Raw genomic sequence first — 16,196 nt, 5'->3', positions numbered from 1 at the left:
TCAATGTATAAATTACAGTATTTCAAGTGCTGAAATGGCTGTGAAAAAAAAGGAATCAGAATTTTCTGGTAATATGCACATCTACACATTGAGTCCTAAATATCTGCAAAGTTTGACGAAATTCTGTGCAGTGGTTTATGAGAAATTGGGCTGACAAACTGTTCATCTCTATATTCAAGATATTGCCCAAAATCTAGGTGTAAAAGTGCAGAAATTCCCAGAAAAAATAAAGGAATCAGAATTTCTTGGTATAAATATGCACATCTACACATTATGTCCTCAATATCTGCAAAGTTTGACAACAAGGTTTCTACCTCTACAATTTAGTGTGTTGTAACTGGTATTTCTACTGAGACAAATCAACATTTCAAGATCGATGCACACTATTTATTACCAGGTATATTTCATTGAATAAAATTTATATTACCGATAATTGATATATTGTAGATCATAAAATTTTCATGACACTTTATTTTTGCAAGATAGTCATTGTAAGATACAGTAAAACTCAGTTAAAACGAAGTAGCTGGGACCTTTGAACTTACTTTGCTATATCCGTAATTCGTTATATCCATATATTTGTTAAATTTTTATAGCTGGGGATAGTTAAATTCACTTTATCTGTGAATTCGCAATATCTGTGTTTGTACTAAAGGGGTTTTGCTGCAGTCATTTGATATTTTTAAAATTCTAAAAAAATTTAATTATTCTACATCATATTTAACTCAGAAATAATTAAAGAATAAAATTTTGTGAGCAGAAGACCTTGCACTTTTGCACAAAATTCAAGCCCTTGCAAATAAAAAGTAAATGAACATTTCATTTCCAATTTTTTAAATGATTATCAAATTTTTATGCTTCTTAAATAAGTACCACTTTTGCTTGAACTCCTAGTGTCTGAGGTGTTGGGTTTTACTGTGAAATCTGAAACAACTTCACGCTCAGGCTCACACTCCCTGTTTTTGATGCTAGAACCATTGAATGTTGTGATAAAGCCCTGGGGACATCTAAAAAAGAACATTAAAACAGCCATGATTAAAACACTTAAGGAAACCAGAAGTCTCTGTCGAGACTATAGCTCTACTGGTTTGTACTTATGATAAAGGAAGAGAAAAGTCGCCTTTGGGACTTAAAACTTTACAAAAGCAACAAATAGAATAATGATCCTTGATTAAATCTCTTTTTGTGACAAGATTGCAATAAGACTACAACTCTATGAACAGCTTTTAATAAAACTTTACATAATATTCAATTTTAGCTACCCTGGCAACATCAATCATTGAAATCAAAAACACAAAACTGTAATTAGGGTGAGTTCACCATGCATCGGACACATACCTTGCTTCGGACAACTTTAGGCAATAAACTCTCTTTCAACTTAAGAGTTCTGTGTATTTATTTGTTTCTGTCTTAACGATGAAGATTTAAATTTTTTAATGATACCGATTGTTTTTATCATGTTGTGATAAAAATACCCCGAGAATGGCCTTTAAGTTACGTCATATTTTACATCAGCAAAGGGGAATAACCCGAAATTTATGATTTTGCAATTTTTAGAGTTATCGTTCTTTTAAATTTGACTTTCACGGAAGGAGTCAGACTTAAGTGATTAAGAGATTGGTTATTTTACATAAATTAAAAAGAAATTTCACTTCAATGTTTGTTTAATTCTTATTAGAGTTGGCTAGTATACTCATTTCACCGTACATCAGACACAAATTAACCATGCATCGGACACTTTCTGATGCAAAGTTAATCACTACCATTTTCATACAGAACCCAAATGACAGTTGTTTTTTGCGGAAATAGAAAATAACAAGAGGCCCATGGGCCACATCGCTCACCTGAGCACTAAGGGAAGGAAAAAGTAGAAAATGGCTTTTTATTGTAAAGTTTAAATCCAAAAGTAGTCCCATGACCAATCATGGATTTGCTATTTTTTGGAAAATGATTTTTAAAGAATTTTCCTATATGTATTTTTAAAAACTTTGGTCGGCCATTTTGGTCCCGTCCTACCCCTGGGGGTCATGATTTGAACAAATTTGAATCTACACTACTTGAGCATGCTTCCATATGAATATGATGAATTATGGCTTTGTCATTCTTGAGAAGAAGATTTTTAAAGAATTTTCCTATATATTTCTATGTAAAACTTTGGTCGGCCATTTTGGCCCCGCCCTACCCCGGGGGGTCATGATTTGAACAAACTTGAATCTACACTACCTGAGCATGCTTCCATATAAATATGATGAATTATGGCTTTGTCATTCTTGAGAAGAAGATTTTTAAAGAATTTTCTATATATTTCTATGTAAAACTTTGGTCGGCCATTTTGGCCCCGCCCTACCCCGGGGGGGGGTCATGATTTGAACAAACTTGAAACTACACTACCTGAGCATGCTCCCATATAAATATGATGAATTATGGCTTTGTCATTCTTGAGAAGAAGATTTTTAAAGAATTTTCCTGTATATTTCTATGTAAAAGTTTGGTCGGCCATATTGGCCCCGCCCTACCCCCGGGGGTCATGATTTGAACAAACTTGAATCTACAATACCTGAGCATGCTTCCATAAAAATATGATGAATTATGGCTTTGTCATTCTTGGGAAGAAGATTTTTAAAGAATTTTCCTATATATTTCTATGTAAAACTTTGGTCGGCCATTTTGGCCCCGCCCTATCCCCGGGGGTCATGATTTGAACAAACTTGAATCTACACTACCTGAGGATGTTTCCCCATAAGTTTCATCTTTCCTGGCACAGTGGTTCTTGAGAAGAAGATTTTTAAAATATGCTAAATTTTCATTAATTCCCAATTATCTCCCCTTGAATGAGGGCATGGCCCTTCATTTGAACAAACTTGAATCCCCTTCACCCAAGGATGCTTTGTGGCAAGTTTGGTTGAAATTGACCCAGCGGTTCTTGAGAAGAAGTCGAAAATGTAAAAAGTTTACAGACAGACGGACAGCTGGACAGACGGACGCCGGACAAAATGTGATCAGAAAAGCTCACTTGTGCCTTCGGCTCAGGTGAGCTAAAAACTCTAAATTTACAGTCAAAATACAAGTTATCGATATATTACATTTAGAATCTGACTCAATTTATTTCTACAAACCAGAGTATTTTAACACATGAGAAAAAGACGCGAATTACCGCATTACAAGCATTTTAAAGCCTTTCTAAGGCAGAGTAAGGCATGTTGAATCTTTCCATATTTGTGCAACGATATCATCAAATAAATTTGATTTGAGGGTAATTTCTTAGATAAAATATAAAAGTATATCCATATCAAGGATTTTAAAGCACTGTCAGGGATTTATCAAGGCTGTTTTTACTACCGGTAAACAGTACCTTTCCCCTCTTGAAAAAAGTGAAAAAATTCCCCTTTTCAGATAGAACATTCTCTGATTAAACAGAGAATATTTAAATTTTCCGTTTTTGTCCGATTGAAGTTTAACAGCATATCCTAATTTACCATCCTAGTCATTCAAACGCTTTTAAAAGAGAGAGTAAAATATTCAAACTTCTATTTGATAATGATCGGTAAACATGTGCCATGTCCATTGATGTCAAAATATACGTCTGGATTGCAGAGTTAAAAAGAAAAGTGTAGATTAGTAAGAAGGAGCTTATATCACTATGGATCAGAAGAATGGAGTAACAACAAAAACAATGTTAGTAGTGAAACATGAAAAACAGAATTGATTTGTGATAGATATTGAGAGAAAAAATTAAATAAAGTATTGACCTGGTTTAATTTTTTTTTTTTTTTTTTTTTTGTTATTTAATATTTTGTCTAAAAAGTGAAGTTTTTGTGGCCTTTGTAAAGGTCTACAAATGACCCTCAGAAGCTCTAAGAATGCAGGATTTTGCTCCATTTATTAAAAAAATTTCAGGGGGGGCATGCCCCCGGACCCCCCTAGAATACTTGCGCCTCCGGCGCTGAGATCGAGCCTGCGGCTCTCATTTTTCACCTTTACATATAAAACGGTAGTAAAACAAAATAGCTAGATAAATCCCTGACTGTGATAAATAGAGGATATCTATATTTTGTTCGATTTGATATTGGCTTTATCCAATGAGTTGAAATGGTGTATATGCCGAGCGAATATACACCATTTCAACGAGTTGGATAAAGCCAAAATCAAATCACACAATTATAGATGTTCTATTTATCTCATACGACTTTCGTTTTAATAAAACTTTGAGACTTCCCCCGCAAAACTACATGAATGACTGCCAAAATCAAATTGATGACGTATAACTTGATGACGTAGCACCGTTGATGTTTACATGCATCGAGAGAAAGTAGATCGAGTTTAAAATTTAGAATATTTGCTATCTGTGTCTTTGAAAACATCATGTGACAATTGCTAGAGCTTTACATCAAACGAACTTTTGACTGAAAGTTGTTACGACTATGGGGATCGTGAAAATCAACTCTTTTTACGATGGCAGTACAAATCGTGCTAGGCAAGGCTAGGGGCCTAGACTTTGTCTAGATTGTTTGCTGATCCATGGTAAGTTACACCTACATTACTAGGTAGGCATACATAGTATAATATAAGAAAACATTCTTAAAGATGTCAAAGGAGTCTTATAACAACAACTTAACTGGTAGGCTTTACTTTCTCCGAAAACGATTTGGGGGGGGGGGGGGGGTGTTAACATCTGTCTTCAAATAACCAATGGGTTCTTGATAAAATAAGACACTTCTTTAACATATACCCGTCTTTTTCTTGCTTTTAACGATATTGCTACCCTTTATCATTCATTTTATAAGGGCAACAATTTTTACAAATAAAAGTTTCAATAAAATAAAATCTTGAAGCGAGGGATCGTGTCAAAACCGGAAGTGCTATTGATAAAGCATCTACCCGTTGATAAAACATAAGTTTATCCAACGGCCTGTATCACCAACACGTATGAGATAAAGGTATGATATTTTTTCAGTCGAAATACCGTCTGTCCGATGCATTTTTCACTTCAATGGGACTATGGTGCAAGCCTTTCCCAATCACTGGGACAAGCATTTTGAAAAACTGTTCACAGACAGACAGCTAGACGGACACTTTACCATCGCATAAGCTTTTCTGGTCTCTGACCAGTAGAGCTAAAATCATATCCACTCAAAAATATTTGATTTTAAAGTATACTAATATAACTTGGGAAGCTATTACAGTTATTCTTAACTAAATTCCTTACTCTTGATGTTTTTCGCATTTTCCCAGTCCTTTCTTTTCTTTGAAGAATCCAGGCTTGCATGGTTCAAATGTGCCTGTAAAGAGACAACTCCATTAAACTGGAAATAAACTACCTAAAGAGCAGAACAGACAACATATAGCTATAGCATTTCAACTAATTTTTCAAGTTACATAAGCAGTAAAAACAATTGATGGTTAAATTTAACTTGTTTGCAAACACTGTTTCAACTAGAACTGTCCAAACGGGACAAAATACCCCCCGCTGGGTTTTTCAGAAGTAAGTTTTTCCATAATAAAGATATGTATCACACATGAACTAAGAAATTTTTCTTCCAGTGACCTTGAAGTTTCCCAAATGACCTTGGGTCAAGGTCATGACATACCCTTGGGTCATGGGCAATCTTTGTGTGAAATGAGAACCTACCAAGTTTATCCATAAGAAAGATATGAACGGGACATGAATTATGCACTTTTTCTTCCAGTGACCTTGAACTTCACCAAATAACCTCGGGTCAAGGTCCTGACAAACCCTTGGGTCATGAGCAATCTTTATGTAGAATGAGAACCTACCAAGTTTATCCATAAGAAAGATACGGACCTGACACAAATTATGAATTTTACTTCCAGTGACCTTGAACTTCTCCAAATGACCTTGGGTCAAGGTCATGACACACCCTTAGGTCAAGGGCAATCTTTGTGTGAAATGAGAACCTACCAAATTTATCCTTAAGAAAGATATGGACCGGACAGAAATTCTGAAAAAAATTTCAGTGACCTTGAACTTCCAAAAATGACCTTGGGTCAAAGTCTTGACACACTCTTGTGTCATGGGCAATCTCTGTATGAAATGAGAACCTACCAAATTTATCCTTAAGAAAGATATGGACCAGACAGAAATTATGAACTTTTTCTTCCAGTGACCTTGAACTTCCCCAAATGACCTTGGGTCAAGGTCATGACACACCCTTGGGTCATGGGCAATCTTTGAGTGAAATGAGAACCTTCCAAGTTTATCAATAAGAAAGATATGAATGGGACATGAATTATGAACTTTTTCTTCCAGTGACCTTGAACTTCCAAAAATGACCTTGTGTCAAGATCCTGACAAACCCTTGGGTCATGGGCAATCTTTATGTAGAATGAGAACCTACCAAGTTTATCCATAAGAAAGATATGGACCTGACACAAATTATGAATTTTACTTCCAGTGACCTTGAACTTCTCCAAATAACCTTGGGTCAAGGTCATGACACACCCTTAGGTCAAGGGCAATCTTTATGTAGAATGAGAACCTACCAAGTTTATCCATAAGAAAGATATGGACCTGACACAAATTATGAAAAAAATTTCAGTGACCTTGAACTTCCCCAAATGACCTTGGGTCAAGGTCATGACACACCCTTGGGTCATGGGCAATCTTTGTGTGGAGTAGTAGGTTCTAATGTCCCTCCGTAAGAAAGATATGGACCAGACACGTTTGCACAGACAGACGGAGAGCTAGACCGACGGACGGACGGACAGACAGATGGACAAGGTGATTCCTATATACCCCCCCAAACTTTGTTTGAAGGAGGTATAATTATGAGACTATATCTTTCAAAACATATTGAATGAATGTCACTCTAACTTTGTTTAGGGTGACCTTCAGCTAAGATTGTAGGAAGAGGACAAAATTTCTGAAATCTATTGTGGCAAGAAATGCCGACAATAACACATCTATGAAAGAACATACAGTGCCAAACATAACATAAAATTTTTTGTTGATTGAGTAATAAAAGGTAAAAGTATTCTATTTCAAGACAAATACACAAAAAAATTTTGAATTTTATTTATCCAGTGTCTGTGTAACTTAACGGTTCCAACTGAAGGACCTTTGTGTGACTTTTATAAAGTTTAATGAATGTTATTCGCCTCTTTTTAAATCCAATTTTAGGGAAATAACTGCTAAAACTATAATTGTATTGATTTTTCTTTGAATAACAAGGATTTTCATCATCAAGATTTGATATCCTAATAAACTTCTGATGATAAATACACTTTTTTCTGTCTATGAATATCTGAGGTACACATGTACTATAATCACAAATCAACAATATCAACTATCAGTTGGAAAGGTATATTAAAAGGTACTGATACAAGTACATTGCATATTACTTTAAGAAAAAATGAATAAGATTCAAAATGGCAAAGTGGAAAACCTCAAATATCTTTGAATTAGAAACAATAACTTCATAGTTAATGAAAATTCCAATAAAAAAAAATATCAAAATCAAAGAAAAAGCCAAAGCAAACATCCAAGGCTCCAATCAACAGTGGTTTTTGTACCAAAAAAGTACTTCAGAATCCTCCTCTTTTTTTGTGCAGGAATAAAAACACTGAAATTGTTCAATTGTTGAAAAATATAATTACATTTGACATGAAGAACAATTTGACAATAAACAAGAAATGTTTGTGACATATTGATGCCTCATATGGCAGCTAACGGCAAGGGTTGAAGTTTATCAAATATAAGTCTTACTCCAAGGTCAGGGTCAAGAGATCATAAATGTTATTTCCTAAACAAAGGACTTAATTGTGTCAACTCAATGAATATATTTAGAAATATGAAAGCCCAAGTATTGACCTTTTAAAAAGTTATGACTAAGATTAAGTTTTTTAAAAGTAGGTCAATCTCCAATGTCAAGGTCAAAAGGTAAAAATTTAAGGTATCCAGGGAAAAGCTTGTTATAAGAAATATACAAGTGAAATGTAAAAGCCTTAGCATCTGCTTAGCACATATTGTTCAAAGGTTATGGCAAAGATAAGTTTTTCAAAAGTAGGTCAAAATTGTTGGTATAACTAAAAGATGGTCTTGTCACAAGAAATATAGCTGTGGAATCTGAAAACAGCCATATGTTACAATTTAAGCTAAAAGATAATAATTTAACATTTTTATCTCTTATGTTTTTTAAATGAGATTTACCTTTATACATTCATTTTTGAAATTCATTAGATAAAAAAATTCAAATATTTAAAGATCACTGTTTGTTGCATTTCTTTTGCACTTCAGAATATCAAAACTTTGTACATGTACATACACATGTACAGCTCTTTTATGTTTGTTTTCAGAAATAACTTACAGTCCTGAGTCAGTTCAATTCCTTTTCCCAAAGGTTGCTCTGGTTTTTGTGACAGCTGGCAAATCATGGGATCATGGCCACAGAAACCTCTGTCCCTGTCACACTCACACATCTTTCTTCCAGTGACCATACATTCTGCAGGATTTATAAGCTTAGCTTCTGAAAAACAGATACTTTGGAATGAACTTGATCTAAAATTTAGACTGACCACATATAAAGATCTGTTATAATATCCCAAGAATTTTGTATCGGGTGAGCTAAAAATGTATCTCTTCTTTTGAATTGGGAAAGAGGTCTAGCTTGAACTTAATTTTTTGACCATTGTGATGAAAAGATAAAATCATGTTGTATGCTGCATGCATTTTAATTTTATCGATTATATATTTATACTCTTAGCTTTAAAATACTTAAAAATAAAGGGGGTATAGCTCTCACAAGTAATGACAAATTTAATATTAACAAGTGAAATTGATGCAAAGCACCAAATCGGCTGCAAACAAAATTAAGAATTTAAAAAAATTCTTTCACAGTTTTAGAAGTGTCAATGCAAGGAAAGCATGTCAAGATATTCAAAGGTGAAATAGTTGAAACATTTTTAGTTCATGCTGTTTTCAAAGCAAAATAAAGAAAAAGGCATTTTACAGCATTTGCTCATAAATACCAAGATTCATCGATGTAAAAAAAAAAGTCAATGATACTGCTGATACCATGGATCATGCCCTGAAGAGTAGGCTATGCTGCTTGCAAGTGCGGTACCAAATGTAGAAAAATATCTTTTGTCATTTGCAGCTGTAAAGCATATTCAAAACAATTTTTACTAGTTGAAAAACTTTTCAATTTTTATTCACCATGCACTATTAAATTACCATGTTTATATTGTCCGGAAAATCATATTTTGTGAAAAGGGTATACAGTATATCCTGCATGTACCTATACCATGTATCTCTTCTGATAATGAGGATAGGATTTTCTTTCTAGGAGTCATTTGCAACTTATTTATGAAAATTTTGGTTTTTGCAGCCTTTAAAATTATCAAACTGTCAAACTGACAATAAACTGACAATTACCTTGCAGGTACTTACATTCATGAATCAGTGACTCAATCAGTTAGTATTTGAGATTCTTAAATGAGAAAACTTACCTTCTGGGCCACAAACACAATCAGGTTTTCTGCAGACTTCAATATGATAATCAACATCTTTGGTGTCAATTGCATCCAGATTGACAGTGCCTTTTGGACATGGAACACACTGGTCCTGTCCTAGTTCAGTGGTACCATTACATAAAATATAATCGTGATCTACAAAACAAGTATACAGTATACAAAAACTGGTATCGAAAAGTCATGTGTAAAGGTGCTCTCATGTAATCGATGCACCTCGAAAGTTGTAGGAAAATATTGAAACAAGCGGCCCAGGGGCCACATCACTCACCTGAGCAAATTGGCTAGGAAAAATCACAAATCAGATCAGAACTCAAAGATTCACTGAAAGGGGGGGGGGGGTGAATTTTAATACTACTTGAGATAGCCTTCATATTACTACAGCATATGACTTTGATACTCCTGATAAAAAGATTTTATTAAACATTTTCTTCCTATAAATAACTTCAAAATAATTTGAATCTGATTCCCCATGTTTCCCTCCCAACCCCCAAAGGGCCATGATTTTTTGAATAAATTTAAATCTTCAATACACGAGGATGCTTAAATGTCAATATGACTAAACATAGCTTTTCTGTTCTTGGGATTTTTTCCTTTATTTTTCTATGTAAAACTTTGATCCACCATTGTGGCCCCACCCTACCCTTGGTGGTTATGATTTGAACAATTTTAATTCTACACTACCAGAAAATGCTTCCATATAAATACTTGTACATGTATTACTAGTATTGGCTTTGCTGTTCTTGAGAAGTTTTTTTTAAAATACATATTTTAATGTAAAACTTGGATCCCCCATTGTGGCCCACCCTATCCCTGGGGGTTATGATTTGACCAAACTAGAATCTACACTACCTGAGGATGATTCCACATAAAAATCACTAATCATGGCTTTGAAATACTTAAGATTTCCCCTATCTAGTCCTGTGTAGAACTTTGATCAGCCATCCCCCCCCCCCCAATTCCCAGGGGTCATAATTTGAACAAACTTGAAACTACACTACCTGAGGATTATTTCACATAAGTTTCATCTTTCCTGGCCCAGTGGTTCTTGAGAAGATTTTTAAAGATTTTTTCTATATTTTCCTATGTAAAAATTTGATCGGCCATTGTGGCCCCACCCTACCCCCAGGGGTCATGATTTGAACAAACTTGAATGTACACTATCTGAGGATGATTCCACATGAGTTTCATCTTCCCTGGCACAGTGGTTCTTGTAACTGCAGAACTGTAGCTCTCTGCTTGAGAAAATTCAGACAGATAAAGCAGAGAGCTACAGATCAAAGCATTGTAAAAACCTTCGATTTATGCCGACGATTTTTCGTCGCTACTTTAGGGATTTATTTCGTGTAGTTTAAGCTTTCTATGGCTTTTAGAATGGTATCCTATAATAATTCATATATTTAACTCTTATATTTGATACTTTGTTTACCTTTTAACGGTCCAGGAACACTCCTGTATATAATTTTGTAATGTCGGTTTAAAAGAGTTCCATTTCGATGTCTGTAACCTTAAACAGCCATTTGTTAGCATTGAGAGGTAAGTAAATGATCAGGAATTGAAATTGAATGTATGATTAATTATTAAATATCATTTAAAATAATTTTCAAAGCTGGGGAAAGTTTAAAACACGCAAAAATACCCATAGTAAGCAACAAAAAATCGTCGGCGTAAATTGAAGGTTTTTAAACAATGTCAACTTAGATAGTAACTTAGATAACTGTGAGGTACTGGCGATATTTCGTATTTATGTACATAATAACATTCTGAACCTGCTGACTACCTAGATTTATTTCACAGACTGGAGGGAAAGGCAATGGTTTTACAGATCTCTCTTTAAATTTTATGGTATTTTCTGGCATAAACATTATACATTTTATATGGCAAATTATTTTTGATCTGCCAAATTAAATAACTTCTACAGCATGCCAAAATTAACTGACATACAATACATAATATCTTCAGGACTGGGGGATGGAATTATGCCAGATAATCAACATATCTGAGACATTGAGGTACTGAGGGTACAAAGACAACCAAAGAATAATAACAAATAATTATCATTAAGCAGACTTTTTTAGAAGAAAAAAAAGCCATGTTAACCTATGGCTCTGTTGAACATAATGATCAATTCTTATTACTTACTTATTTTACATTTGACAGATTTGCAGCAAATAGGTCCCCTTCTAACATAACCATCATTAACTGGGCATTCACTCATAGAATCAGCATAGTGTATGAGTAGAATAACATTTACCTGAAATAAATATTTGATCAGATTATACAAGCTCCCTTTTAAAGCATGCCGTGATGATATGATACATGTAATATGTTGAACACATATAACTCTGATGTCATGGATAATTCTGTCAGAGATTTTAAAGAGGCCCATTGACTTAATGGATCTTTTGGATTACCTTCTTTCCTCTATCAAAATTTCCTTTAAAATTCCAGTGTTTGTTTCATATAGTCAAAATTCTAATTTTTAAAGATATGTATGCCGTGTTAAACAGTATTTTTGCACAGCTGAAACCGAACAAAAATTTCTGGAGTATGATAAGCTACCAAAAATGAAGCATTTTTGCAAATTCGACGAAATTTTATTCGGTATTAACAAAGTACTAGTCAGGAAAAGAACATGATATTCTCATGCATATTTATAAAGGACTGACGTTTATCCTGGATCTGCGCATGTACGCGGGAAAAGCATCACAAGAATCATCAGGTCGAGGAAAATGTTTTTTTGACGTCTGTTCAGTGAGGGACACAAATAGACCAATCAGCTCAATGAGTTGCATTTAATGCATTTATGTGTTACTACATAAAATACTACATGTGTTTTTCAAAAAGGCTAGTTTTTTAAATCGCTCTCAGAAAGACTTGATGCATTATGTACATTATTATCTACTAATCCCATGCTCATATTTGCATACAAATGATTAACAATGATGAAAATTAAAGTTTTCCCCACTCCATTGTACAGGTCCGTTTGTTTAGTGTTTCCCCGTGCTGTACTGCTAGTGGACATTTTCGGTTGGGTGAACATTTACCGATCTTCAGTATGGAGCGCATATTATGCGCAAAAGATATTTTATGTCAAATACAATGTATGGAAAGTAATTTAAACTGCTATGTTTACACCCTGAATGGGATATCGTCAATTATCCCTTTTCGTTTTTTAATATGAACTACATAACATATGTAGATGAAACTTACATACCATACATCTTGCCTTCTTAGAAATATAGTTGGGCTAATAAAATAAAATTGGTCAAGGAATTCCAGGCCTCTAAAAACTATTCCAGTTTGAGAGCACAACCAAGCATTTCGATGAACACCATTAAGAAAAATTAATTCAGGTAGGTAGCATCGTTTTTTTTTTTTTAAATTGGGTGGGGGAATAGAACAGTTAGAATAAAAATCAACTAGTTCGAAGAAATCTGACAAGTAAAATAGGTTCCATGCAATATCTTTCACTACTAAATTTTATTCATTCACTACAATTTACTGCCAAACTCCAAATTTCACTTTCGAATTAGCCCGAGCCAATGCTGATAAGCTACTCGCAAGATTTTTCATATTTTTTTCAAGGGGTCAGAAATACTGTGGTTCACATGTAAAGAATATAATTATCTAGTAGTATTCTGGTTTTGGCATTCGGTATATTGACGTGCAGATTTATATATGCTATTCTGTGGAATACTTTTTGTTGTTTTGAACCATTAAGAAATGCAGAATCGAATGTATCTAATAACCATTTTGATTGATCAAATTATATCATTTGTTTGTATTGGTTATTTCGTTTTGGCACAACATGGTTTCCACACTTCTTTATCCATAGTCGCTGACTGCTGTAGAAGTTCACCCAACCGAAAATGTCCATTGAAAAGACAATTGCACGTGATTATTCCTCGGTACAAAAAGCAACCAACTCTGAGGTGTTCTCAATATTGACAATCCCTAACTCACGTGTTTGTAGTAAAACCATAGTAGACCATCATGCTTTTCGGTTCATTCACGAGACTGGACCATTGTTTGCTGTAAACATGCGAGACAACGTGATCATGAATATTTCAATAAGAGGCGGTTTTTTATCCGACACGGAGAGAAAATAATTTTTACCGAATAATATTTCATAACTTTTAAAAGTGATGGAGTGGAAATGTCTTATTTCCAGAAAGTATATAACTTATATAACTTGATGAGACACCACATATATTTATTACTTTTAAAATAAAACAGTAATACGGCATATATAGCTTTAAAAAAAATTTTGACTTGGAGATAGTCATGAATAGAGTATATATAATATATGACTTTAAAGTTAATGCCTTGCCAGCTCAACACATTTTACCAAGATATGTTCTAAGAAATCAATATACTGATATTGCTTAATACTAATGCATGAACAAGAGGTCCAGGTCAAATGATAAAGTACAAAGCTAGTAAATATAAAACAATTAAAAAAAACTTACCAATGCAATTTCCACATTACATAGCAACCTTCTCACTTTCATAGTCTGTAAGAAATATCATAATTAAATGTTTATTTGAGTAACAAATTGATGACCTTGCTGAAGACTTAAAACATAATATGATAGGTATTAATCAGAGATTACAGAGCTTGATCACCTCAAAGAATATCGTCTTTAATTAAGGCATACAGTACGTCCCACACTAATAAATCAAAGTACTGAAAGTACTGAATCGAGGTGACGTCTTCCAGTAAAATGTGAAATTCACCCCCAAGTAACTGGCATACACAAAAATTTTAATCTAGGAGAAACCCCAATGAAAATCAGTGGAAAGAAAAATGTGAGCAAGACAACAATGTATGTTGTAACTTATTTGATGTATAAAAACTGAATTAGTTATCCTTAAGTACCCGTCACCATAGGAGGGAAATACCTTCAAATTATATTTTGATTTGTTTCTTGTTACATAGTAGCTGCAGATCTGTAGCTCTCCGAAAAAAATCACAGACTGGAGAGCTACAGTGCCACCCATTGAATAAACAAGAGGCCCAGGGGCCACATCGCTCACCTGAGCAATTGGCTAGGAAAAAGCACATATCAGATCAGAACTGAAAGTTCATTGTGGGTGGGGAGAAGGGGGCTTGAATTTTAACCCCCCAGGGGGTCATGATTTGAACAAACTAGAATCTACACTAACTGAGGATGATTCCCTATAAATATCACTTTAAAAGGTTTCCCTATATATTCCAATGTAAAACTTTTATCGGCCATTTGGCCCCACCCTACCCCCAAAGGGCCATGATTTGAACAAATTTGAATCTACACTACCTGGGGATGATTCCACAGGAGTTTCATCTTTCCTGTCTCGATGGTTCTTGAGAAGAAAATTTGTCCTATATATTCCTATGTAAAACTTTGATCGGCCATTTTGGCCCCATCCTACCCCCGGGGGTCATGATTTGAACAAACTTGAATCTACACTACCTGAGGATGATTCCACTTGAGTTTCATCTTTCCTGGAACGGTGGTTCTTGAGAAGAAAATTTTTAAAGATTTTTCCTATATATTCCTATGTAAAACTTTGATCGGCCATTTTGGCCCCACCCTACCCCCGGGGGTCATGATTTGAACAAACTTGAATCTACACTACCTGAGGATGATTCCACATGAGTTTCATCTTTCCAGGCCCAGTGGTTCTTGAGAAGAAGATTTTTAAAGATTTTTTCTATATATTCCTATGTAAAACTTTGATCGGCCATTTTGGCCCCACCCTACCCCCGGGGGTCATGATTTGAACAAACTTGAATCTACACTACCTGAGGATGATTCCACATGAGTTTCATCTTTCCAGGCCCAGTGGTTCTTGAGAAGAAGATTTTTTAAAAATCCTATTATTTTTTTTCTAATTCATGATTATCTCCCCTTGGAAAAGTGCGTGGCCTCCATTTGAACAAACTTGAATCCCCTTTACCCAAGATACTTTGTAGCAAGTTTGGTTGAAATTGGCCCAGTGGTTCTTGAGAAGAAGATGAAAATGTGAAAAGTTTACATCGACAACGACGACGACAGAAAACGGACAAATTGTGATCAGAAAAGCTCACTTGAGCCTTTGCCTCAGGTGAGCTAAAAACTGTATATTGCGCACAAAAAAGTGCACCGTTTCTCGATTTATTTCTCCGTGTTTTATACTTTCATCTCAAAATAAATACTAATCGTGTGTTTCTAACATATTCTTTCACTGTTTCCACAATAAAAAATTCCTTGTAATTGTTGTTAATAGCCCTACTAGTCCTGAAATTGAGATCATCACACATATCGTCTATTTATACTGCATTTTGGTAAGTAAGATAATTCAGTCCAGCGCACTTTGTGCAGATGTCAACTCCGAGAGTAGTTTATAGAGGAAAAATGAATTATTTTTAAATGTATCTTTTTTGCTATTGAGATATTAAGAATTTGGAAGAATTAATCCAGTACTAAGCACAAGATTTTGTGCGCAATAAATTTACAGTTTATTTTTCAATGGATAGCAATGTAGCTGTCCGGTCTGTCAAAATATTTTTTTTTTTTGGAGAGCTACTGATCTGCAGCTATAGTTACACAGTAAAAGGATGAACATTATATTTAATGATATTAACAGAAAACGTGCAAACATTGGACTTACATAAAAACACTAATTAGAACGAGTATTCTGCCAGTATCATTTTGTCCAATGTATCTTAACTCTGTCCCAGGGTC

General features: G+C 34.4%; 1 protein-coding gene across 1 annotated transcript in view; it reads right to left on the bottom strand.

Annotated features, from left to right (window-relative positions):
• Positions 1-16,196, bottom strand: part of LOC134281487 (uncharacterized) — a 59,348-nt gene that overhangs the window by 20,858 nt on the left and 22,294 nt on the right. The window contains exons 2-7 of the mRNA XM_062763949.1: positions 13,959-14,003; positions 11,629-11,740; positions 9,466-9,624; positions 8,325-8,483; positions 5,207-5,279; positions 874-1,007 (exon numbers count right to left, since the gene is read on the bottom strand). Coding sequence (XP_062619933.1) covers positions 874-1,007; positions 5,207-5,279; positions 8,325-8,483; positions 9,466-9,624; positions 11,629-11,740; positions 13,959-14,000 — 679 coding nt within the window. The 5' untranslated portion in view covers positions 14,001-14,003. The remainder of the gene's footprint in view (positions 1-873; positions 1,008-5,206; positions 5,280-8,324; positions 8,484-9,465; positions 9,625-11,628; positions 11,741-13,958; positions 14,004-16,196) is intronic.

The sequence above is a fragment of the Saccostrea cucullata genome, unplaced genomic scaffold (genome assembly GCF_032062105.1).
Source record: "Saccostrea cucullata isolate Sc308-1 unplaced genomic scaffold, CSIRO_AGI_Scuc_v1 ctg924, whole genome shotgun sequence".
Classification (NCBI taxonomy): Eukaryota; Metazoa; Mollusca; class Bivalvia; order Ostreida; family Ostreidae; genus Saccostrea; species Saccostrea cuccullata.
The sequence above is the reverse complement of the archived record's forward strand: the minus strand, read 5'-3'. Positions and strand labels throughout refer to the sequence as shown.